The sequence below is a fragment of the Ciconia boyciana genome, chromosome 31, assembly GCF_034638445.1.
Source record: "Ciconia boyciana chromosome 31, ASM3463844v1, whole genome shotgun sequence".
NCBI lineage: Eukaryota > Metazoa > Chordata > Aves > Ciconiiformes > Ciconiidae > Ciconia > Ciconia boyciana.
Window position 1 is genome coordinate 1,166,538 of NC_132964.1, and position 23,459 is coordinate 1,189,996.

General features: G+C 63.5%; 3 protein-coding genes across 3 annotated transcripts; 2 read left to right on the top strand and 1 right to left on the bottom strand.

The window, feature by feature from the left end:
• Positions 1-580: 580 nt before the first annotated feature.
• TNFSF14 (TNF superfamily member 14) lies at positions 581-3,523 on the top strand. Its single transcript, XM_072848331.1, has 3 exons — positions 581-817; positions 1,683-1,722; positions 3,111-3,523. Exons 1-3 carry the CDS (start codon positions 581-583, stop codon positions 3,521-3,523), a joined length of 690 nt encoding a protein of 229 aa, XP_072704432.1.
• A 3,426-nt stretch (positions 3,524-6,949) lies between these two features.
• Positions 6,950-11,454, bottom strand: LOC140645113 (uncharacterized). Its single transcript, XM_072848332.1, has 3 exons — positions 11,259-11,454; positions 9,216-9,249; positions 6,950-7,371 (listed from the first exon to the last, which is right to left on the bottom strand). The coding sequence occupies exons 1-3, from the start codon at positions 11,445-11,447 to the stop codon at positions 6,950-6,952; spliced, it is 645 nt and encodes a 214-aa protein (XP_072704433.1). The 5' UTR covers positions 11,448-11,454.
• A 2,692-nt stretch (positions 11,455-14,146) lies between these two features.
• On the top strand, positions 14,147-23,224 carry ILVBL (ilvB acetolactate synthase like). The gene is made up of 16 exons (XM_072848369.1): positions 14,147-14,349; positions 15,469-15,604; positions 15,696-15,897; positions 16,380-16,507; positions 16,611-16,749; positions 16,968-17,079; positions 17,167-17,266; positions 18,220-18,317; positions 19,574-19,710; positions 19,788-19,922; positions 20,020-20,134; positions 21,425-21,594; positions 21,681-21,751; positions 21,837-21,908; positions 22,013-22,118; positions 22,902-23,224. Exons 2-16 carry the CDS (start codon positions 15,491-15,493, stop codon positions 23,078-23,080), a joined length of 1,878 nt encoding a protein of 625 aa, XP_072704470.1. The 5' UTR covers positions 14,147-14,349; positions 15,469-15,490; the 3' UTR covers positions 23,081-23,224.
• The last annotated feature ends 235 nt before the right edge of the window (positions 23,225-23,459 follow it).

Genomic DNA, 23,459 nt, shown 5'->3' on the forward strand with positions numbered 1-23,459 from the left:
AGGCTGTCCTCAACTTGTCCCCCCGGAGCATCCCAAAGCTGTCCCCAACCTGTCTCCAGCGTCCTGGGGACACCATGGGGACAGTGGTGTCCCTGATGCCCCTGGCTGCAGTGGCCCTGGGGATGGGGACACCCCCCCTCCCGGTGACCCTGGGGACACTGGTGGCACTCGGGACATCCCCAGTCCCGGTGACAGTCGTGGGGTCACCGATATCCCCAAAAGCTCTGTGGTCGCCATGTGTCCCCATGGGGAAAGTGCAGGGGACACCACGGGGGGGCCACAGTGTTGGAGACATGAGAGGGGGACACAGAGACCCCCTGGGGACACAAAGGGGGTGACACTATGGGGACACTGCACCGGAGGGGACAAGGACCCTTTCGGACAGCGATGGCACTGGCGGGTGGGTGATGCCACGTGGTCACGTGTCCCCCCCCCCGCCGTGTCCCCATGACGGGGGGGAGCCACGCCGGGGTGGTGACACCGGCGGGTGACGTGGGCCCCGTTTCCTCTGGGGCCATAAAGCGGGTGCAGATCCCCAGGTCGGCGGGTGACACAGCAGGTGACACGCCGGGGGTGGCCCATGGGGGACGGCGTCTTTGCCCTGGCGGGGCCCTGGCCACCGCTGCCCCCCCCCGGGGCACCCACGGGTGCTGCCACTCCCCCCGTGCCAGCGTGGCGGCGGCGAGTCCGGGTGGGGGCATGGGGACGGTGGGTGTTGGGGACATTGGTGGCCCTGGCACTGGTGGCGGTGGCAGTGCAAGGCTGGGTGCTGGCGGGGGTCCGGGGGGAGCTGCAGAAGGTGACGGCGCGGCTGCAGGTGAGAGGGGACATGGGGACATGGGGGGACATGGGGGGATATGGAGGACATGGGGACATGGGGGATATGGGGGACATGGGGACATGGGGGATATGGGGACGTGGGGGACATGGGGGATGTGGGGACATAGGGGGACATGGGGACATAGGGGGACATGGGGGATGTGGGGACACGGGGACATGGGGGGACGTGGGGGACGTAGGGGATATGGGGACATGGCAGGACACAGGGACATATGGGGGACATGGGAGACATGGGGGGACATGGGGACACAGGGACATGGGGGACACAGTGATACAGGGGGACATGGGGATGATGGGGATGGGGACAGTGTGGGGACACCACATGTGTGCAAGACGTGGCTGGAGGGACACGCATGTGCATGTGGCGGCGGGTGACACTGCGTGTGCGTGGGAGGGGGCCGTGGTAGTGCACACGCATGGGTGTGTCCCCGTGTGTCCCCTTGTGTGTCCCCTTGTGTGTCCCCATGTCCCCTCTTCTGTCCCTGGGTATCCCAGTGTGAGCGTCCCCATGTATCGCCGTGTCCCCTCGTGTCTCCTTGTGTGTCCCCTGGTGTCCCCTTGTGCGTGTCCATGTGTCCCTGTGTCCCCTCATGTGTCCCCAGGTGTGTCCTCATGTCCCCTCCTGTCCCCTTGTGTCCCTAATGTGTCCCCATGTGCACACCTGTGTGTCCCAATACCCAGGTGCGTGTCCCCATGTGTCCCTATGTGTCCCCATGTCCCACTGTGTCCCCATAGCCCACCATGCCCCGGTGTCCCCATGCGCCCTCGTGTCCCCGTGCATCCCATGTCCTCATGTGCCCTCGTGTCCCCATGTGTCCCCTGATCCATGTGGGTGTCCACAGGCCAGTGGGGACCAGCCACTGTCGGAGAAGGTGCTGCAAGGTGGGTCCCCAAAACTGGGTCCTGGGGACAAGGGTGCCACTGCTCTGGGGACACGGGTGCCACTGCCCTGAGGACATGGATGCCACTACCCTGGGGACATGGGTGCCACCAGCCCAGGGCCACGGGACCCTCCCACCCTGAGGACATGGGTACTGCTAGCCTGGGGATGAGGGTGCCACCAGCCTGGAGATGAGGGTGCCACCACCTTGGGGACCTGGGTGCCACCAGCCTGGGGACATGGGTGCCGCCACCCTGGGGACATGGGTGCCACTAACCCAGGGCCAGGGGATCCCCCCCCCCCCCCCGAGGACATGGGTACCACGTCCCTGGGGATGGGCCTGCCACCAGCCTGGGGATGAGGGTGCCACCACCTTGGGGACCGGGGTGCCACCACCTTGGGGCCATGGGTGCCACCACCCTGAGGACATGGGTGCCACCACCCTGGGGACACTGGGCCTCACCCGGACACTTGGGTTCCCTTTGCAGACCGTCCCCCACCTAAGAAGCCAGCGGCTCATCTCATAGGTAAGGGGGGGCAAGGAGGGGGGGACACCTGGGTCCCCAACCTGAGGGTGGCGGTGGGTGGCCCGGTGGGTGGCCCAGTGGGTGGCCCGGTGGGTGGCCCGGTGGGTGGCTGGGTCCCTCCACGGGAGTGGAAAGAAGTAGGGGGGGGGGGAGGGGTTCTGGAAGTTTCCGATGGGGGGTGGGGAGCTACGACAACCTGGGTCCCTCCGCGGGGGTGGAGGGGGAAGGTTCCACTGGGGGTTGGGGACCCAGACCCCTGGGTCCCTATAGATGGGTGCTGGTGGGTGCTGGAAGGTTTGGGGGGTCAGCACCCTGGATGCCTGGGTCCTCCTATAGACAGTGGGGGGGTGCTGGAAGTTTTTGGGGTGCTCAGCACCCCGGCTGCCTGGGTCCCCCTATAGATACTGGGGGTGCTGGAAGAATTGGGGGGTCAGCACCCCAGATACCTGGGTGACCCTATAGATAGTGGAGGGTGCTGGAAGGACTGGGGGGGTGTCAGCACCCCGGATGCCTGGGTCCCCCTATAGATACTGGGGTTGCTGGAAGGTTTTGGGGTGCTCAGCACCCTGGATGCCTGGGTCCTCCTATAGATAGTGGGGGGTGCTGGAAGATGTGTGGGGGTGTCAGCACCCCGGATGCCTGGTGACCCTATAGATAGTGGGGGAGGGGTGCTGGAAGAACTGGGGGGGGTCAGCACCCCAGACGTCTGGGTCATCATATAGGTTGCAGGGTGCTTGGAGGGGTCAGCACCCCGGACACCTGGGTCCTCTTATAGATAGTGGGGGGGTGCTGGAATGTTTTGGGGTGCTCAGCACCCTGCATGCCTGGGTCCCCCTGATCCCCCTTCCTCTTCCTCCCCGCAGCCGGCGCCGACGTCTCATCCCAACCCAACGGGTCCCTTCGGTGGGAACCCGGCAAGTCATGGGCCTTCATCCGGGGCCTGGGCTACCGCGGCGGCTCCCTCGTTTGCCGCCAGCCCGGCCTCTACTTCGTCTACGCCAAGGTGCAACTGGGTGCTCCCGGGTGCCCCACGCGTGCCGCCACCCTCCACGGCATCCACAAACGGACACCCCGCTATCCCGGTGTCCTTGACCTCCTGGTGAACAAGGTGGTTTATTGTCCCGAAGCCCATGGGGTACCCTGGGCCCGGCACAGCTTTTTGGGGGGACTCGTGCGCCTCGAAATCGGGGACGAGGTCTTCACGCGGGTGCAGGCACCCGAGTTGGTGCGGGCGGTGGACGGCACCCGCTCCTATTTCGGGATGTTCATGGTGTGATATTTTTAGGGGGGGGGTGTGTGGGGGGGAGGGCATTGGGGGTCTGGTGGGGCCTTGGTTGTCACACCCCCCCCCGCCCCCAGCATTCCTGAGGCTCAGGACTGGGGTGGGGTGGGGATTCTCCAGTGGCTGCTATAGGGTTGTGCGTGGGGTGCTGATGACCCGGACCCTCCAGAACTGGACCCTCACCCACCCGGCCTCACTGCAAGCCTATGGAGACCCCTTTGACCACCCCCAAAGACCCTAAGGCTCAGGACTGGAGAGCAGTGTGGATTCTCCAGGGGCTCGTATAGGGTTGTGCGTGGGGTGCTGATGACCCGGACCCTCCAGAATTGGACCCTCACCCACCCGGACGCCTGGGTCCCTCACTGCAAGCCTATGGAGACCCCTTTGACCACCCCCAAAGACCCTGAGGCTCAGGACTGGGGTGGGGTGTGGATTCTCCAGGGGCTCGTATAGGGTTGTGCGTGGGGTGCTGATGACCCGGACCCTCCAGAATTGGACCCTCACCCACCCGGACGCCTGGGTCCTTCTCTGCAGACACCCCCCCCCCCCCCCGACCCCGTTCGCTGCCTCCGAAGTCCCTGAGGCTCTGGACTGGCGAGCAGTGTGGATTCTCCAGTGGCTCGTATAGGGTTGTGCAGGGGGGGGTGCTGATACTGAGTGCACCCCCCACCACCACCACCCTCCCGGACACCTGGGTCCTTCCTCTGCAGGACCCCTGGGACCTATTTCTTTACCTATTTATTTTGGGGAGGGGGGCTTAACCCTGATATTCAGGGGGCCCCCCCCGAACCCCAATCCCATCCCCAGGATTGCCTCCCGCCATGTGCCTGGGTCCCTCCCCCAGCATCATCTCTTCTGTGCCTCAGTTTCCCCGAGATGGGGCCAGGCAGGGGTTGGGAGACCCCCCCCCTAAATTGGGGGATACCCCCCCCCAACCCCCGCCATCCTGAGCCAAAAATAAAAGTGACAAAAAACCTGTTGGGTGCCAGAATTTGATGGGGGGGGGGGGGGGGGTCTGCAGGGGCAGATTTGGGGGGCTAGGGGCAAATTTGGGGGGTCTGGGGCAAATATTGGGGTGTCAGGGGCAGATTGGGGCAGTCTGGGGCAAATTTGGGGTGTCAGGGGCAATTCGGGGGGGGGGCAGGACCAAACCAGCTCCTCCCAATTCCCAAGCGCCCTTTGCCCTTTGGAGTGGGGATTCTCTGCTGGCTGCTATGAGGTTGTGCCCCCCCCCCCCCCTTCTCCCCGCTCCGGGGGGGGGGGGGGGGGGGATCCCGGATTTTGGGGGGCGAGGGGGCAATTGAGCCCCAGATATGTGTGCCCCCCCCGCAAGACCTGGGTCACTTCCACCTCCTCGTGCAAGCGTCGCACGGGGAGGATTTCCTGCCACTGGAGGCCGGATAAGGCCACGGGGGGGGGGGGGACACGGACTGGGGGGGCCGTGGGTGTTGGGGCCCCCCCCTTGCAAAACCCGGACGCCTGGGTTCTTTTTTTTTTTTTTTTTGCTTTAACCAGTGGGACTGCGGCACCTAAAAAAGTGGGGCACGGGGGGGGTGCGGTGCCCACGCGTGCGCTTATGCACACGTATGTGCATTTGCATGGGTGCTCGCACACGCGTGTGCGTTAGCACCTGCACGCGTGTTTGCATTTGCAGACGTGCTTGCATTTGCACACGTACGGGCGGGTACACGCGCACGTGCATCCGCACCTGTATTGGCGTTTTTGCACGCGCATCGCGCACGCGGCACACACGCGTGCGCGCACGGACGCGCTTTTGCAAACGTTGGCGCTTGTGCCGACGCATCTGTGCACGCCTGCGCGTGTGCACGGATATAGGCACGCACACCTTTCCGCGTGCACGCGTACACGTATGTGCAGGCGCACCTGCGTGTGCGCCCGTCTGTGCGTGTACGCATACGTGTGCATGTATTTGCACACGCAAACCTGTGCACGCGCGTGTGGAAACACAGGCATCCGGCCCAGTGACACCCCGCGGGGGGTTCGGGGGGTCCCCCCCTTTTTGGGGGGCAATTAAAGCCATTTTGGGGCACTGGGAATCATAAATAAATTTATTAAACAATAAATAATGCAGCTCCCAGCACCAGATAATAATTTAGGGGGGGGAGGGGCTCCCCCCGGGCCGGCTGGGGGAGGGGGCTGGGACCAGCAGGGACCCCTCACGTCTCTGGGCATGGGGGTCTCCACGGTCCCCAAAATGGGGGTCTGTGAGGTCCCTTGGTGTCCCCAAGTGTCCAGCATTGGGGTCCCCAAACGTCCAGCATGGAAGTATCCAAGGTCCCTTTGATGTCCCCAGATCTTCAGCATGGGGTTCTGTGAGGTCCCTTGATGTCCCCAACCTCCAAGCGGGGGCGGGGGGGGTGTCTCTGGACCCCAAAACTCTGGGCGTGGGGGTCTGCAAGGTCCCTTGATGTTCCCACAGCTCCAAGCAGGGGGTCTCCAGCCCCAAATATTCAAGGATAGGGGTGTGCAATGTCCCTTAATGTCCCAAATCTTCAACCATGGAGGTCTCCAAGGTCTCTTGATGTCCCCAGCCTCCAAGCAGGTGGGTCACCAGCACCAAATCTCCAGGCATGGAAGTCTGTAATGTCCCTTGATGTCCCCACATCTCCAGGTCTTCAATGTCCCTTGATGTCCCCAGATCTCTGGGCATGGGGGTCGTGGGACCCAAATCTCCAGGCATGGAGGTCAGTAATGTCCCTTGATGTCCCCAGATCTCTGGGCATGGGGGTCGTGGGACCCAAATCTCCAGGCATGGAGGTCAGTAATGTCCCTTGATGTCCCCAGATCTCTGGGCATGGAGGTCGTGGGACCCAAATCTCCAGGCATGGAGGTCAGTAATGTCCCTTGATGTCCCCAGATCTCTGGGCATGGGAGTCGTGGGACCCAAATCTCCAGGCATGGAGGTCAGTAATGTCCCTTGATGTCCCCAGATCTCTGGGCATGGGGGTCGTGGGACCCAAATCTCCAGGCATGGAGGTCAGTAATGTCCCTTGATGTCCCCAGATCTCTGGGCATGGGGGTCGTGGGACCCAAATCTCCAGGCATGGAGGTCAGTAATGTCCCTTGATGTCCCCAGATCTCTGGGCATGGGGGTCGTGGGACCCAAATCTCCAGGCATGGAGGTCAGTAATGTCCCTTGATGTCCCCAGATCTCTGGGCATGGGGGTCGTGGGACCCAAATCTCCAGGCATGGAGGTCAGCAATGTCCCTTGATGTCCCCAGATCTCCAGGCACAGTGGTCAGCAATATCCCTCGATGTCCCCAAATCTCTGGGCATGGGGGTCTTGGAACCCAAATCTCCAGGCATGGAGGTCAGCAATGTCCCCCGATGTCCCCAACCTCCAACCAGGAGAGTGACCAGCAGGGTTTGGGGCTGGTCACCCCCTGCCACCCCACGCATCACGCCCCGGCGATACGCAGCAACCCCACAAAATTGCCCTCCCGCTCGTCCTGTGCCAGCTGCCACCCCTCCACGGCTACGTCCCCGTCCAGCAACAGGCTGAGGACATCTCCAGGTTGGAGCTGCCCAACGGCTTGGGCCAAACCAGAACGTGCCGGGTCGGATCCTGCGTCTTTGGGCAGCACCAACGGCACGGTGAGCAACAGGCGCGACGAATTGGCGTGCCAGACCTGGAGGGTGACGGTGCCGGGGGCACAGGTGGGTGCCGTGCAGGTGAGGGCGAATTGGCCGTAGAGGAGGTAGAGGCCACCCGCTGTCACCCGCAGCTCCCCGGCTGTCATCTGCACGTCACTGCTGAGGAAGACGCCGTTGATGCCTTCCTCATAGCGCCAACTGGGTTTTGATGGCACCACCAACGAGCCTGGGGGGAGAAGAGGGGAGAAGGGTGGTGGGTGCTCCTGGTCAGTCATGGGTGGTCCCGATGGGAGATGGGTGTCCCTGATGGGAGATGGAGGTCCTTGATGGGAGATGGGGTGACACCAATGGGAGATGGGTGCCCTTGATGGGAGATGGGTCCCCTGATGGGAGATGGATGCCCTTTATGGGAGATGGAGGTCCCTGATGGGAGATGGGTGCTCTCAATGGGAGATGGGGTGACCCCAAGGGGAGATGGGTGCCCTCGATGGGAGATGGGGTGACCCCGACGGGAGATGGGTGCCCTTGATGGGAGATGGAGGTCCCTGATGGGAGATGGGTGCCCTCGATGGGAGATGGGGTGACCCCGACGGGAGATGGGGGTCCTCTTTGGGATTGAGGGGTCGTCATTGCGTAATGGGTGCTCCTGCTTGGTAATGGGTGCCCCCGATGGGAAATGGGGATCCCCATTGCGAAATGGGAGTCTCCAATAGGAAACAGGGAAATGGGTGCTCCTCCTTGGTAGTGGGTGCCACTGATGGGAGATGGGTGCTGCAGCAACCCCCAGGGCACCAGGGTCTTGAGAATTGGGTGAGGGGGCTCCTGGGAGATGGAGTCGGATGGGGGTGGAGAATGGGGTGTCCCCGATGGGAGATGGGTGCTGCAGCCCTCCCTGATGCTCCTGGCCACCACGGCCCACCCAGGGGTGCCTGGGATGGGACCAAGGGACTGCAGGGATGGAGGATGCACCGTGACACCCTGAGGACCACAGGGATGGAGGGTGCTCCATGACACCCTGGGGACCACAGGAATGGAGGGTGCTCTGTCACACCCCGGGGGCTGCAGGGACGGAGGGTGCTCCGTGACACCCTGGGGACCGCAGGGACGGAGGGTGCTCTGTCACACCCCGGGGACCGCAGGGACAGAGGATGCACTGTGACACCCCGGGGACCACAAGGATGGAGGGTGCTCCATGACACCCCTCAGACCGCAGGGACGGAGGGTGCTCCATGACACCCCGCGGACCGCAGGGACGGAGGGTGCTCCATGACACCCTGGGGACCGCAGGGTCGGAGGGTGCTCCATGACACCCTGGGGACCGCAGGGACAGAGGGTGCTCTGTTACATCCCGGGAACTGCAGGGACGGAGGGTGCTCCGTGACACCCCGGGGACCGCAGGGACGGAGGGTGCTCCATGACACCCCAGGGACTGCAGGGACGGAGGGTGCTCCGTGACACCCTGCAGACCGCAGGGACAGAGGGTGCTCTGTTACATCCCGGGGGCTGCAGGGACAGAGGATGCACTGTGACACCCCGGGGACTGCAGGGATGGAGGGTGCTCCGTGACACCCTGGGGACCACAAGGATGGAGGATGCTCCGTGACACCCCGGGGACCACAGGGTCAGAGGATGCTCCATGACACCCCAGGGACCGCAGGGATGGAGGATGCTCCATGACACCCCAGGGACCGCAGGGTCGGAGGGTGCTCCGTGACACCCCGGGGACCGCAGGGTCGGAGGGTGCTCTGTCACACCCCGGGGACCACAAGGATGGAGGATGCTCCATGACACCCTGGGGACCGCAGGGACGGAGGATGCTCCGTGACACCCTGGGGACACTCCATGACACCCTGGGGACACTCCATGACGCCCTGGGCACCGCAGCTGCCCTGTGACACCCCCAGATGCTCCAGGCCCGGGATGACGTTTCCTCTCCGAGGGCGGAAGGACAAACCAGTGTGATGCTTTCGAGATGACTGGGCGAGCTGCCTAAGGAAGGATAACCCCCCCCCCCCCCCCCCCGCCCTTCCCGGGAGCCCCTCACCATGGCCTCAGGCCTGTGGGACTTACCAGCAGTCAGCAGCATGTGGGCGGCCGTGGCAGCCTGCAAGGGAGAGGAAAGAGAATGTCAGCAGGCAGGAAGGACCCAAGCGTCCTTGTCCCCACGCATGTTGTTGTGTCCCCCCCCTTGGTGAAGGGGAAGTTGGGTGTCGTGTCGGGATTTGGGGACTTTCCAGCACCCTGTTGGGTATTTTGGAGGGTCCCCGGGGGAGGGGGTGATCCCTGGATTTGGGGGGGGGAGGGGGGATTTGGTGCCTTTGGGGATGGGGAAACTGAGGCACGGGGGGAGGTTGGAGGCCTGATGCATCCGCCTTCCCCCAGCCTCAGGTGGATGGACACCCCGTGGGACAGGCGGATGGATGGACAGACGGACGGACACCGCCAGGATGTGCAACCTGGATGGCTGCACGGACACGTGGAGGAACGGCCACCCAGAGGGGGTGGGAAGCCCGGATGGACAGACAACAAGACGGACACCCAGAGGGATGGACAGACACCTTGACAGACACCCAGATGGATAGGCACTTGGATGGACAGATGGATGCTCAGATGGATGGACACCCAGAGGGACATCTGGACAGACCCCTGGGCAGACAGATGGACACCCAGGTGGATGGAGACCTGCACAGACACCAGGACAGAGGGACACCCAGGTGGGTGGACACCCAGACAGACACTTGGATGAACACCTGGACAGACGTACACAGACACCTGGATGGCTGGACAGCCGGATTGATGGACACCCAGACAGACAGATGGACAGACCCCTAGGCAGGAAGAACAGCCAGATGGATGGACACCTGGATGGACACCCGGACAGATACCCAGATGCACACCCTGACAGACAGACAACTGGACAGCCAGGTAGACACCTGGATGGGTGGACAGACGGACAACCAGATGGGCACCTGGACAGATAGACAACTGGACTGATAACTGGACACCCAGACAGGCAGACACCCGGGGGGATGGACACCTGGATGGATGGACACCCGGATGGATGGACGGACGGACACCTGGGCGGGCAGAAAGATGGACACCTGGATGGACACCTGGACAGACACCCAGACAGACACCCAGACACCTGGATGGATGGACACCCAGATGGACAGATAGATGGACACCTGGGCAGACAGACAGATGGACACGTGGATGGACATCCAGGCAGTCACCTGGACAGATGGACAACCGGACTGATGGACACCTGGACGGACAGACAGACGGACAAGTGAGCATACAGAAAGACGGATGATTGGATGGCCCTCCTAGATGAACATCCCCCCCGGGGTGGATGGAGCCCCGCATGAATGGACACCTGGACAACCAGACAGATGGACACCGGGACAAGATGGACACCTGGACAAGATGGATGGACATGAGGACAAGATGGACACCTGGACAAGATGGACAAGATGGACACTAGGACAAGACAGATGGACACCTGGACAAGATGGAGAGATGGACGGACACCAGGACAAGATGGACACCTGGACAAGATGGAGAGATGGACGGACACCAGGACAAGATGGACACCTGGACAAGATGGACAGACACCAGGACAAGAGGGACACCTGGACAAGATGGAGAGATGGACGGACACCAGGACAAGATGGACACCTGGACAAGATGGACAGACACCAGGACAAGAGGGACACCTGGACAAGATGGACAGACGGACACCAGGACAAGATGGAGAGATGGACGGACACCAGGACAAGATGGACACCTGGACAAGATGGGCAAGATGGACACTAGGACAAGACAGATGGACACCTGGACAAGATGGAGAGATGGACAGACACCAGGACAAGATGGACACCTGGACAAGATGGAGAGATGGACGGACACCAGGACAAGATGGAGAGATGGACACCTGGACAAGACGGACGGACACCTGGACAAGATGGAGAGATGGACAGCCACCAGGACAAGACGGACGGACACCAGGACAGACAGACACCTGGACAACCGGACAGACGGACAACCGGATACGTGGACAAACGGACAGGCGGCCACGTGGACGGCCGGAGCCCCAGCCCCCCCGGTGCCCACCTGCGGCGGGGTCCCCCCGCGGAGCACCCCCAGGAAGGCGGCGGCGGCGGCAGCGGCGGCCACGAGAGCAGCGGCTCCGAGGGTGGCGAGAACCGGGAGGAGGCGGCGGCCCCGGGAGCGGCCCCGGCCCCGGCAGCGGCACCGGCAGGGAGGCAGCGGGGGGCTCTCGGGGTCGGCGAGCGGCGGCATCGCGGCGGGGGCCGAACGGCGGAGCCGCCTTATAGAGGGACCGGTCGGGGCGGGGGGGAGACCGGAGCGGGAGCGGGCGGGGTCCGGGGAGGGGACGGGGACACCGGGGAGGGGATGGGGAGGGACCATAGGGGACCGGGCGGGGCCGGGGAGGGACCGGGGGAGCTCGGTGGGACCGGGGGGACCACGGTGGCACCGGGGAGGGACAGACCGACACCGGGGAGGGGCAGACCGACACCCGGGGGGGGGGATAGACCGACACCGAGGGGTCCGGCGGGATTACGGTGGGAGCGGGGAGGGGACCAAGGTGGGACCGGGTGGCACCGGGGAGGGACCGGGGCAGGACGGAGGGTGGGGACAGACCAGCGCCGGGGGTGGGGACAGACCGGGGAGGAACCGGCAGCACCGGGGGCGGGGGGAGCCCGGGGGACACCGAGGGGGGGGGAGAGGGCTGGAACCGGGGGACCCGGGCGTGCGGGGGCTGTGACCCCCCCCCCCCCTCCCCGCCCTTGGGTGCCCGGACACCCGGGTCCCCTCGGCACCCTGGGAAGCGGTGGGGGGGGTGCCCGGACGCCCGGGTCCCTCCCGGTGGTGACGACAGAGCGGAGGGGAAATGTCCCCCCCCGCGCCCCCCCCCCCCCGGGGATTTCGCCTCCCCCGGCCGTGACGGAGACACGGAGTTTCCTGCCACGGAGCCCGGCCGGAATTTCTGCCCCCCCCCCGCCCCGGGACCGGGAAGGGTTTGGGGGGGAGGGGGGGGGGGGGTGACACCAGCCCTGGGTCCCCAGCACGGCCTGGGGGCGGGGCAGCTTCCCGGACGCCTGGGTCCCCCGGTGCGAAGCCCCGTGGATGTGCCCACGCGTGTTTCTGCAGGCGGTTGTGTGCACGCGATCCCTTGGGTGAGACACCCCCCCCGCCATAGGAGACCCCTATGAGAGACCCCCCCATGGGAGACACCCTCCCCCATGAGAGAGCCCCACATTAAACCTCCCAGGTGGGACGCCCATGTGAGACCCCCCAAGAGAGACCCCCATGGGAGACCCCCATGGGAGACCCCCATGTGAGACCCCCCAAGATAGACACCCATGGGAGACACCCATGTGAGATCCCCCCTAAGTGAGACCCCCATGGGAGACCCCCGCCATGGGAGACCCCCCATGGGAGACCCCCCAAGTCAGACCTGCAAACGAGACCCCCCCCATGTGAAACTCCCCAAGTGAGACCCCCATGGGAGACCCCCGCTATGGGAGACCTCCCCCATGGGAGACCCCCAAGTGAGCCCCCAAATGAGCCCTCCCCATGTGAAACCCTCCAATGGGACCCCCGGGAGCCCCCCACGGGAGACCCCTAAGTGAGGTGTGTCCCCCCATGTAAAACCCCCGAGTGAGACCTCCATGTAAAACCCCCGTGAGGGAACCCCCATGGGGGACTCCCCTGCCAGGCCCCGCCTTCCGCCCCGCCCCTACTCCCGCCCCTTCCCTGGCCCCGCCCCTCGCCCCCGGGCCCGCCCCCGCCCTTGGTCCTTGCCCCGCCCTAGCCCCGCGCCAGCCCCGCCCAGTCCCCCAAGGCCCAGCGAGAGGTCCCGCCCCCCTTCCGCGAGCCGCCCAATCAGCGCGCCCCGCTGCGGGGAGGAGGTGGGGGCGGTGCGCGGACGAGTGACGCCAGAGCGCCCGCGGGTGGAGGGGGCGGTGCCGGAAGGTCCCGTCACGTGACTCAGGCGGCGGCGCGGGGGGACGCTCGGGGGCCGCGGGCTCCACCCCCCCCCCCCCAGACGGTACGGGGGGTGTGGTCATGGGTGGGGATGTGGGCGGGGCTTAGCGTGTGGGCGGGACCTCGAGGCGCGGTGCTTCCGGGAAGGGCAGGTGGCTGCGGGGTCAGCGGGGGGGGTCCCGTGGGGGGTGTCCCGCGGTGGGGGAGGGCGTGGGACCGGGAGGGGGCTCCGGGAGGGGGGTGACCCCAGGCGCGGGGGACACCCGTGGGGGGCGTGTCCCCGGCCCCTGAGGGGGTGTCATGGGAACAGGGGGGTCTGGAGAGGGTGGCGTGGGACCGGAGGGACACCCGTGGGGGGCGTGGGACAGGGGGCCCCGTCGGGGGTGTCCGCGCCCCTGGGGGTCATAAAGTGTGGGGGGCACGGTAACGGGGGGACTGGGGCGAGGAAGGGGTTTGGGGGGGCACGGGGGTGTCACAGGGACCGGGGGGACATTAGGGACAGGGGTGGCCGCAGTGACAATAAGGACACGGGTGGCCACGGGGAGGGGGACAGGACAGGGTGGCCACAGGGTGGGGGACAGCAAGGATGGGGTGACCACGGGGGGACACAGCAAGGGTGAGGTGACCATGGGGAGGGGACAGCAAAGATGGGGTGGCCATCGGGGGGGGACACACGACACAGCAAGGACAGGGTGGCCGTGGAGGAGAGGGGACAACAGCAAGGACGAGGTGGCCATGGGGGGGGGACAGCCAGGACAGGGGTGGCCACAGTTTCAGGGTGACCATAAGGAGAAGGGGGACACCAAGAATGGAGGGGACAATTGGGACGGGGTGGCCACGGTGTTGGGGTGACCGTAAGGACGGGGGTGGCCATGGGGACAGAGGGGACAATTGGGACGGGGTGGCCACAGGTTCAGGGTGACCATAAGGACAACGGGGGACACCAAGGATGGGGGGGGACACAACTGGGACAAGGGTGGCCACAGGGATGGAGGGACAATTGGGTGGCCCTGGGGACAGAGGGGACAATCGGGCCACGGTATCGGGGTGACCATCAGGACAGGGGTGGCCATGGGGACAGAGGGGACAAAGAACCAGCGGAGCAGCCAAAACGGGGTAGAAAACCAGGACTCAGCTTGTCCCCTTTGTCACAGGGACCCGTCATCACCTCGCCGTCACCGTCACCCAGCAGGTACCACCATCCCGGGCGGGAGGGGGACGGCACACACCAAACCCCCAAACTGCCCCAAAAATGGGATTATTTTGCCCAATTTGAGCCTTTTTTGCCCCATTTCACTCTTGCCTTTGCCGCCAGCGAGCTGCAACACCCACCCGCCTTTTTTTAAGCCCAAAAAGGGGGAAATTGGGGTTTAAGGAGAAGATCCGGTGTCTGAATCCGCTCCGGGTGCGGGAAGTGGCTAAAACCGTGCATATTTTGGGGGAAATTAGGCCAGATTTGGTATCATCCACCTTTTCCCCTCGGGTCTTTACGCCCACGCCAAGAATTGCAGCAGACCGATGCTGGGGCGCCGCCAACGCCTTCGTTAGGTGGTAATTATGCAAATAAGCTGGGTTTGGGCTGGCGCTGAGGTTGAGCCGGAGACGTGGAACTGGGTTCAATTAAACTGGGTTCAGTTCACCAGGTTTAGTTAAACCAGGTTCAATGAGTTGGGTTCATTTAAACGGGGTTCATTTAAACCGGGTACAGTTCGCTGGGTTCAGTTAAACTGGGTTCACTGGATTTAATTAAACTGGGTTCAGTTCACTGGGTTTGTTTAAACTGGGTTCAGTTAACCGGGTTCAATTAAACCGTGTTCAGTTCATCAGGTTCAATTAAACCGTGTTCAATTAAACCAGGTTCAGTTCACCAGGTTCAATTAAACCAGGTTCATTTCACTGGGTTCAGTTAAACTGGGTTCATTTAAACTGGGTTCAATTCACCGGGTTCAATTAAACCGTGTTCAGTTCATCAGGTTCGATTAAACTGGGTTCAGTTAAACCGGGTTCAATTAAACCGGGTTCAATTCACTGGGCTCAATTAAACCAGGCTCAGTTAAACCAAGTTCAATTAAACCAGGTTCAATTCATTGTGTTCAGTTAACCCGGGTTCAGTTAATCCGGGTTCAATTAATCCGGGTTCAATTAACCCAGGTTCAATTAACCCGGGTTCAATTCACCGCCACCATCCCGGGGCCATCCCAGGGTTTGGGGACGGTGGCGCTGTGCCGTGCCGTGCCGCCGTGGTGGTTTCGGCACATCCCCAGCTCATGGTTTTGGTTTTTTTCCCTTCCATCCCGGCAACGTTTTCCAGCTCCCGGCACGCCGGCATCCCCATGGATCTCCTTGCCGGCATCGGCTGCGCCTGTGCCGGGCTCCTGGCAGTGCTGGCGGTGGCCGTGCTGGGCGTGGCGTATCGCTTGGGGCTCCTCTACCAGCTCTGGCATAAGGTAGGACGAAACGGGTGAGAACGCTGCGGTTTTGCCGAAAACCACCTATTTTTGAAGCGATCATCCTCCTGGTGAACTCCTCACCGTGCAGGTGGACCCTCAAAGCCCCCGGCACGGTGGTGAGCTGGTGGCGGAGGTGCTGAAGGCACACGGCGTCCGCTTCCTCTTCGCCCTGGCTGGTGGCCACATCTCGCCCATCTTGGTGGCCAGCGAGAAGGTGGGCATCCGCGTGGTGGACACCCGGCACGAGGCCACCGCCATCTTCGCCGCCGATGCTGTCTCCAGGCTCTCGGGTGCGGATATGGAGGGGGATCCCATGGCTGGCGCCTTCTCGTGCCCCGATGGGTGGAGGGTTTTGGGGTGTCCCAGCTTGGTGGGGTCCTGGTTGACCTGAGAAGGGTTCAAAGACTTTGTGGGTGACCAGAGTTCTTCCATGGTGGGTTTTGTCCCCATTTATCCCTCCGGAGATAATTTGGCAGCTCCGGTGAGGACAGGATGAGGAGAAGGTGACCCCATGGCCAGCACCTTCTCCTGCCCCAGTGGATTGAGGGTTTTGGGGTGTCCCAACTTGGTGGGGTCCTGGTTGACCTGAGAAGGGTTCAAAGACTTTGTGGGTGACCAGAGTCCTTCCATGGTGGGTTTTGTCCCCATTTATCCCACCCTGGAGCTAATTCAGCCGCTTGGGTGCCAACAAGATGAGCAACCAAGCATGCCCTGAACCCCCAGCCAAAAATCGGGGTGCAGAGGGACCCCCTTCCCCCCCATTCCCCCGCAGGTCGCATCGGCGTCGCCGCAGTCACCGCCGGTCCCGGCGTCACCAACGCGGTGACGGCCATCAAGAACGCCCAGATGGCCGAGTCACCGGTGCTGCTCATCGGGGGAGCAGCTGCCTCGCTGCAGAAGGTGGGGGGGACACACACACCAAAAAAATCCCCTTTCGGCCCCATTTTTGGGGGCGTTTCCCCCTTTTTTGGGGGTTCAAGCCTCATTTTTCTCATCTCCGCAGGGTCGGGGAGCGCTGCAGGACATCGACCAGCTCTCGCTCTTCAAGACGCTCTGCAAAGCGTGCGTCTCGGTGCGCGCCGTCCGGGACATCGTCCCCACCCTCCGCGAAGCCATCGCCACCGCGCAGTCGGGGACCCCCGGTAAAAAATAGGGGGGGGAGGGAGGGGGAACACCCTAAACCCCCCCCCCAGGGGCGCTTGGGTGGTGGGTTGGTGTTTTTTTTTCCCCGCCGCAGGTCACCCGGTGTGGTTTGCAGCGGTGTTTTGGGGTGCTGCTGCTGTTTGAATTGGGGGGGTGTTTAGCCCCCGAAAGTGGTTTTGGGGTGACAGCGGGGGCCCCCCGCACCCCGATCTCGTAGGACCCGTCTTCGTGGAGCTCCCCATCGACGTGCTCTACCCTTTCCACGTGGTGGAGAAGGAGATCGGTGGCACCAAGAGCGGCCGGGGGCTGCGGGGAAAGGTTGTGCAGTGGTGAGCAGCACCCCCCAGCACCCTAGGGTGCTGCTGGCACCCCAAGGGGTCCCAGCACCCCAATATCCTTCCCCCCCACCCCGATAGGTACCTCCAAAACTACATCCGTAACCTCTTTGCGGGTGCCTGGGAGCCCCGGGACGTCTCCCCGTTGCCCGTGCGGGTGCCGCTGGCCACCGAGGATGAGGTGGGTTTTGGGGGGACACCCCTCCCCGCCCCCACCATGGATTGGGGGTTTTGGGGTGTCTGGGGGTGGGGCTATGGGGTGGGATGGGTTTTGGGGGGACTGGGATGGGTTTGGGGGCTGGTTGAGGCAGGTTTGGGTATGGCAGAGCTGGGTTTTGGGGTTAAATCGGCTGGTTTTGGGGCTCAGCGGAACCAGTTTTGGGGCTAAGATGGGCTGGTTTTGGGGCTCAGCTGAGCCAGATTTTGGGGCTCAGCGGAGCCAGTTTTGGGCTGACTGAGCCAGTTTTAGGGATCAGCTGGGCCAGTTTTGGGGCTCAGCTGAGCTGCTTTTGGGGATAACTGAGCCAGTTTTGGGGTCTAACTGGGCTGGTTTAGGGACCCAACTGAGCTGGTTTTGGGGCTCAGCGGAGCCAGATTTTGGGGCTCAGCGGAGCCAGTTTTGGGCTGACTGAGCCAGTTTTAGGGATCAGCTGGGCCAGTTTTGGGGCTCAGCTGAGCTGCTTTTTGGGGATAACTGAGCCAGTTTTGGGGTCTAACTGGGCTGGTTTAGGGACCCAACTGAGCTGGTTTTGGGGCTCAGCTGAGCCAGATTTTGGGGCTCAGCGGAGCCAGTTTTGGGCTGACTGAGCCAGTTTTAGGGATCAGCTGGGCCAGTTTTGGGGCTCAGCTGAGCTGCTTTTTGGGGATAACTGAGCCAGTTTTGGGGTCTAACTGGGCTGGTTTAGGGGCCCAACTGAGCTGGTTTTGGGGCTCAGCTGAGCCAGTTTTGGGGTTCGACAGGGCTGGGTTTTGGGGTCAACCCTGCCAGGTTTGGTGCCCAACTGAGCCAGTTTTGGGGCTGACTTGAGCTAGTTTTTGGTGCCCAAATAGGGCTGATTTTGGGGCTGACCGAGCCGGTTTTTGACGCCCGACCGAGCCAGTTTTGGGGCTGATCGAGGCGGTTTTGGGTCACAGGTGCAGCGGTGTGCGGAGCTGGTAAGCCGGGCCACGAAGCCGCTGGTGCTGGTGGGCAGCCAGGCCATGCTGCCGCCCATGCCGGCCGAGGAGCTGCGGTGAGACGCTTCAGGGACGGATGAACTGGTTTGGGGACGGATGAACTGGTTTGGGGAGGGATGAACTGGTTTGGGGGCAGAAGAACTGGTTTGGGGGCGGATGAACCGGTCTGGGGATGGTGGAGCCAATCTGGGGGCTGCTAAGCTGGCATGGGGACAGCAGAGCCCGCGTGGGGACAGCTGAACCGGTTTGGGGATGGATAAACTGGTTTGGGATAGTTGAGCCGGGTTTGGGGACGGATCAACCAATTTGGGGTCTGGTGAGATGGTTTGGGGACAGCTGAACCGGTTTGGGGATGTATAAACTGGTTTGGGATAGTTGAGCCGGGTTTGGGGACGGATCAACCAATTTGGGGTCTGGTGAGATGGTTTGGGGACAGCAGAGCCGGCATGGGGACAGCTGAACCGGTTTGGGGATGGATGAACTGGTTTGGGGACAGTTGAGCTGGGTTTGGGGACGAATCAGCCAGTTTGGGGTCTGGTGAGATGGTTTGGGGACAGCTGAACTGGTTTGGGGATGGATGAACTGGTTTGGGGATAGTTGAGCCGGGTTTGGGGACGGATCAACCAATTTGGAGTCTGGTGAGATGGTTTGGGGACAGCAGAGCCGGCATGGGGACAGCTGAACCGGTTTGGGGATGGATGAACTGGTTTGGGGATAGTTGAGCCGGGTTTGGGGACGGATCAGCCAGTTTGGGGACAGTTGAGCCGGGTTTGGGGACAGTTGAGCCGGGTTTGGGGACAGATCAGCCAGTTTCGGGACAGCTGAGCCGGTTTGGGGATGGATCAGCCAATTTGGGGTCTGGTGAGATGGTTTGGGGATGGATGAACTGGTTTGGGGACAGTTGAGCTGGGTTTGGGGCCGGATCAGCCAATCTGGGGACAGATGAGCCAGATTTGGGCCTGACAGTGAATTTTTGGGCTTAGCTGAGCCAATTTTTGGGGCCAAATCACGCCACTCTTGGGGCAAATTGAACCAGTTTTGGGGGTCCGAGAGAGCCAGTTTTGGGGCCCCGACAGCCACTTTTTGGGGCCAAACCAAGCCAGTTTGGGGCCCTGAATGAGCCAGCTTTTGGGGCCAAACTAAGCCAGTTTGGGGCCCTGACCGAGCTGGTTTTGGGGCCAAACCAAGCCAGTTTGGGTCACCAACAAAGCCAGTTTGGCATCCCAACCGAGCCAGTTTTGGGGCCAAACTGAGCCATTTTGGAGCCCAACCGAGCCGTTTTCGGTGCACGCTGACGCCCGCCTCCCCACAGCGCGGCGCTGGAGGACCTGGGCATCCCCTGCTACCTGGGGGGTGCGGCACGGGGGCTTCTCCCCCCCGGCAGCCCCCTCCTCCTGCGCCAGAACCGCCGCGACGCCCTCCGCGATGCCGACCTGGTGCTGCTGGCAGGTACCGGGATGGGGTGGGGTGGGGGGGCACCCACTGCGTCCCTGTCCCCATCCCGACACCCTGCGTGTGTCCCCGAGGTGCCGTCTGTGATTTTCGCCTCTCCTACGGGCGCCTTTTTGGTCGCCGCGCCGCTATCGTGGCTGTTAACCGGGACCGGGCGCAGCTCCTCCGCAATTCTGATGTCTTCTGGAAACCCCGGCTCGCCGTGCAAGGTGAGACACCCCCCCCCGCCCCCCACTCCGCCATCGCCCCCCACCCCGTGCCTGAAATGGGCTGCGTGGGGTGCGATGAGTTGGGCGTTCTCGGCAGGCGACGCCGCCTCCTTCGTGGTGCGGTTGGCGCGGAGCCTGCGGGGCTACGCCTGCCCCAGGGACTGGGTAGAGGGGCTGCGCGAGGCCGATCGGAAAAAGGAGCAGGCTAACCGGTGAGTGCCAGCGGGACGGGGACGAGGACAGGGACAGGGCTGGGGACAGGGGAGGGGAGGGGGATGAGGACAGGGATGGGCACAGGCGTGGGGACAGGGGTAGGGACAGGCTCAGGGACAGGGACAGTTATAGAGATGGGGACAGGGATGGGGACAGGGATGGGGACAGGGACAGGCATGGGGAGGGGAACAGGCACAGAGATGGGGACAGGGATGGGCACAGTTGTGGGGACGGGGACAGGGACAGGCATGGGGACAGGGAAAGGCATGAGGATGGGGACGAGCACAGGGACAGGTATGGGCGTGGGGACAGGGATGGGGCAGGCTCAGGGACAGACAGGCACGGGGACAGGGACAGGCATGGGGACAGGGAAGGGCATGGGAACAGGGACAGGGAGAGGCTCAGGGACAGGGATGAGCACGGGGACAAGCATGGGGACAGGGACAGGCATGGGTAGGGGAACAGGCACAGAGTTGGGGACAGGGATGGGCACAGTTGTGGGGACAGGGACAGAGACAGGCATGGGGACAGGGAAAGGCATGAGGATGGGGACGAGCACAGGGACAGGGACGGGCGTGGGGACAGGGATGGGGCAGGCTCAGGGACAGACAGGCACGGGGACAGGGACAGGCAGGGGGACAGGGAAGGGCATGGGAACAGGGACAGGGAGAGGCTCAGGGACAGGGATGAGCATGGGGACAAGCATGGGGACAGGGACAGGCATGGGTAGGGGAACAGGCACAGAGATGGGGACAGGGATGGGCACAGTTGTGGGGACAGGGACAGGGACAGGCATGGGGACAGGGAAAGGCATGAGGATGGGGACGAGCACAGGGACAGGGACGGGCGTGGGGACAGGGATGGGGCAGGCTCAGGGACAGAGACGGGGAGGGGGACAGGCATGGGGACAGGGACAGGGAGAGGCTCAGGGATGGGGACAGGGACAGGGACGGGCATGAACACGGGGACAAGCATGGGGACAGGGACAGGCATGGGGACGGGGACAAGCATGGGGGCAGGCATGGGGACAGGGACAGGCATGGGGCTGGGGACAGGGACGGGGATGAGCATGGGGGCAGGCATGGGGACAGGGACAGGCATGGGGACGGGGACAGGGAGGGACACGGATCTTGGCCTGTTTGGGGGGGATCCCATCCCCTTTCTGATTTGGGGGGCTTCCGTTCCCAGACCTTGGGGGATCCCAACCCATTTCCAACTGGGGGGGGCCCATCCCCATTCTTTGGGTGATTCTTGGCCCGGGGGGTGGGGTGGGGGGTCTCCCCCAACAGGGAGAAGGCAGCGACCCCCACCCCCCAACACCTGAACCCCCTGGACCTGCTGCACCGCCTGGATGCGCTGCTGCCCCCCGAGAGCCTCCTCGTAGCCGACGGGGGGGACTTCGTGGGCACCGCCGCCTACATCGTCCGTCCCCGACGTCCCCTCGCCTGGCTGGACCCCGGTAAGGACCCCCCCTCACCCCGGACACGCTGTCACCGTAGGGGACACGCGACACACGGGTGACGCTGCCGGCTGTTGTCTCCGCAGGAGCTTTTGGCACGTTGGGAGTCGGCGGAGGGTTCGCGCTCGGTGCCAAGCTCTGCCGTCCCGAAGCGGAGGTACGGGGACGCGGTGGCCTGTGGGGACGGCGGCCACCGTGCCACCCGCGTGGCCTCATGGTGTTTGTCCCCTCCGCGGCGCCAGGTTTGGGTCCTCTACGGCGATGGCTCGCTGGGCTACAGCTTGATGGAGTTTGACACCTTCGTGCGGCACAAGGTCAGATGGCGCCAAAAATGGGGGTGGGGGGGTGGGAAATGGGGTCTTGTCCCCATCCCGGGGTGTCACCGGGGCACGGTGGCCCTGTGCTTTGTCCCCTACAGACGCCTGTCATCGCGCTAGTGGGCAACGACGCGTGCTGGAGCCAGATTGCCCGGGAGCAAGTGGCTTTGCTGGGCAGCAACGTGGCATGTGGCCTTGAGTACCTGGGTGAGCACTGTGTCCCCTGCTTTGTCCCCAGATTTGGGGACACCTGGGTGACCCCATGTCATCCCAGGGTGGATTGAGCCATGCCTGGTGGCATCATGACACCTTGGGGTGGATCAAACTGTGCCTGGTGGCACCGTGTCACTCTTGGGAGGATCAGACCATGGCTGGTGGCACCGTGTCACCCTGGATCAAGCCATGCCTGGTGGCACCGTGTCACCATGGAGCAGGCCATATCTGGTGGCACCAGGTCACCCCAGATCAGGCCGTGTCTGGTGGTATCATGTCACCCTGGATCAGGCCATGCCTGGTGGCACCATGTCACCCTGGAGCAGGCCGTATCTGGTGGCACCAGCTCACCCCAGATCAGGCCATGCCTGGTGGCACCATGTCACCTTGGATCAGGCCACGTCTGGTGGCACTGTGTCACCCTTGGGAGGATCGGGCCATGCCTGGTGGCACTGTGTCACCCTGGATCAAGCTGTGCCTGGTGGCACCATGTCACTTTTGGGAGGATCAGGCCATGCCTGGTGGCACCGTGTCACCCTTGGGAGGATCGGGCCACGCCTGGTGGCCCTGTGTCACCATGGAGCAGGCCATGCCTGGTGGCACCATGTCACCCAGCGTCAGGCCATGTCTGGTGGCACCATGCCACTTTGGGGAGGATGGAGCTTGGTAGCCCAGTGCCACCCCTTATCGAGCCACGCCCAGTGGCCCTGTATCACCCCAATATCAAGCCATTCCCACGGAGGTGACGGGGCCACCACCACTGTCCCCTCCTTACAGACTACCACGCGGTGGCCGAAGCTCTGGGTGGCAAAGGCTTCGTGGTGGGTCGCCCGGACTACGATCGGCTGGACGCCATCCTCCGTGCCGCGCAGGATGCGTGCCGCCAAGGCCGCCCCGTCCTCATCAACGCCCTCATCGGCAAGACCGACTTCCGTGATGGCTCCATCTCCGTCTAGGGACAGTGTCCCCAAAATGTCCCGGCTTTGTCCCCACTGTGGAGGACAGAGGAATGTTTTTGGGTGACACCAGTGCTGTGTCCCCTCCCCATCCCAGGGGACAGCCACGTCCCCCCGGCAATAAAGCAGCACCATGTGCCCACACCCACCATCCTGTGCCATCAATTTGGGTGCCAACACCCCGGGGACACCCTAAGTGACATTTTGGGGACTGTCACCCCCCCTCCCGCCCTTGTCAGGACGGCGTTCGCACCAACACACGCAAAAAGCCCGGCGGCGAGTGCAGCTTGTGTCATTTATTGCTGGTGATGGTGACAAGGCGGTGGCAGGGCGAGGAGGGGGCCAGGCCACGCTGCGGGGAGGGGACAGGGGACAGCTT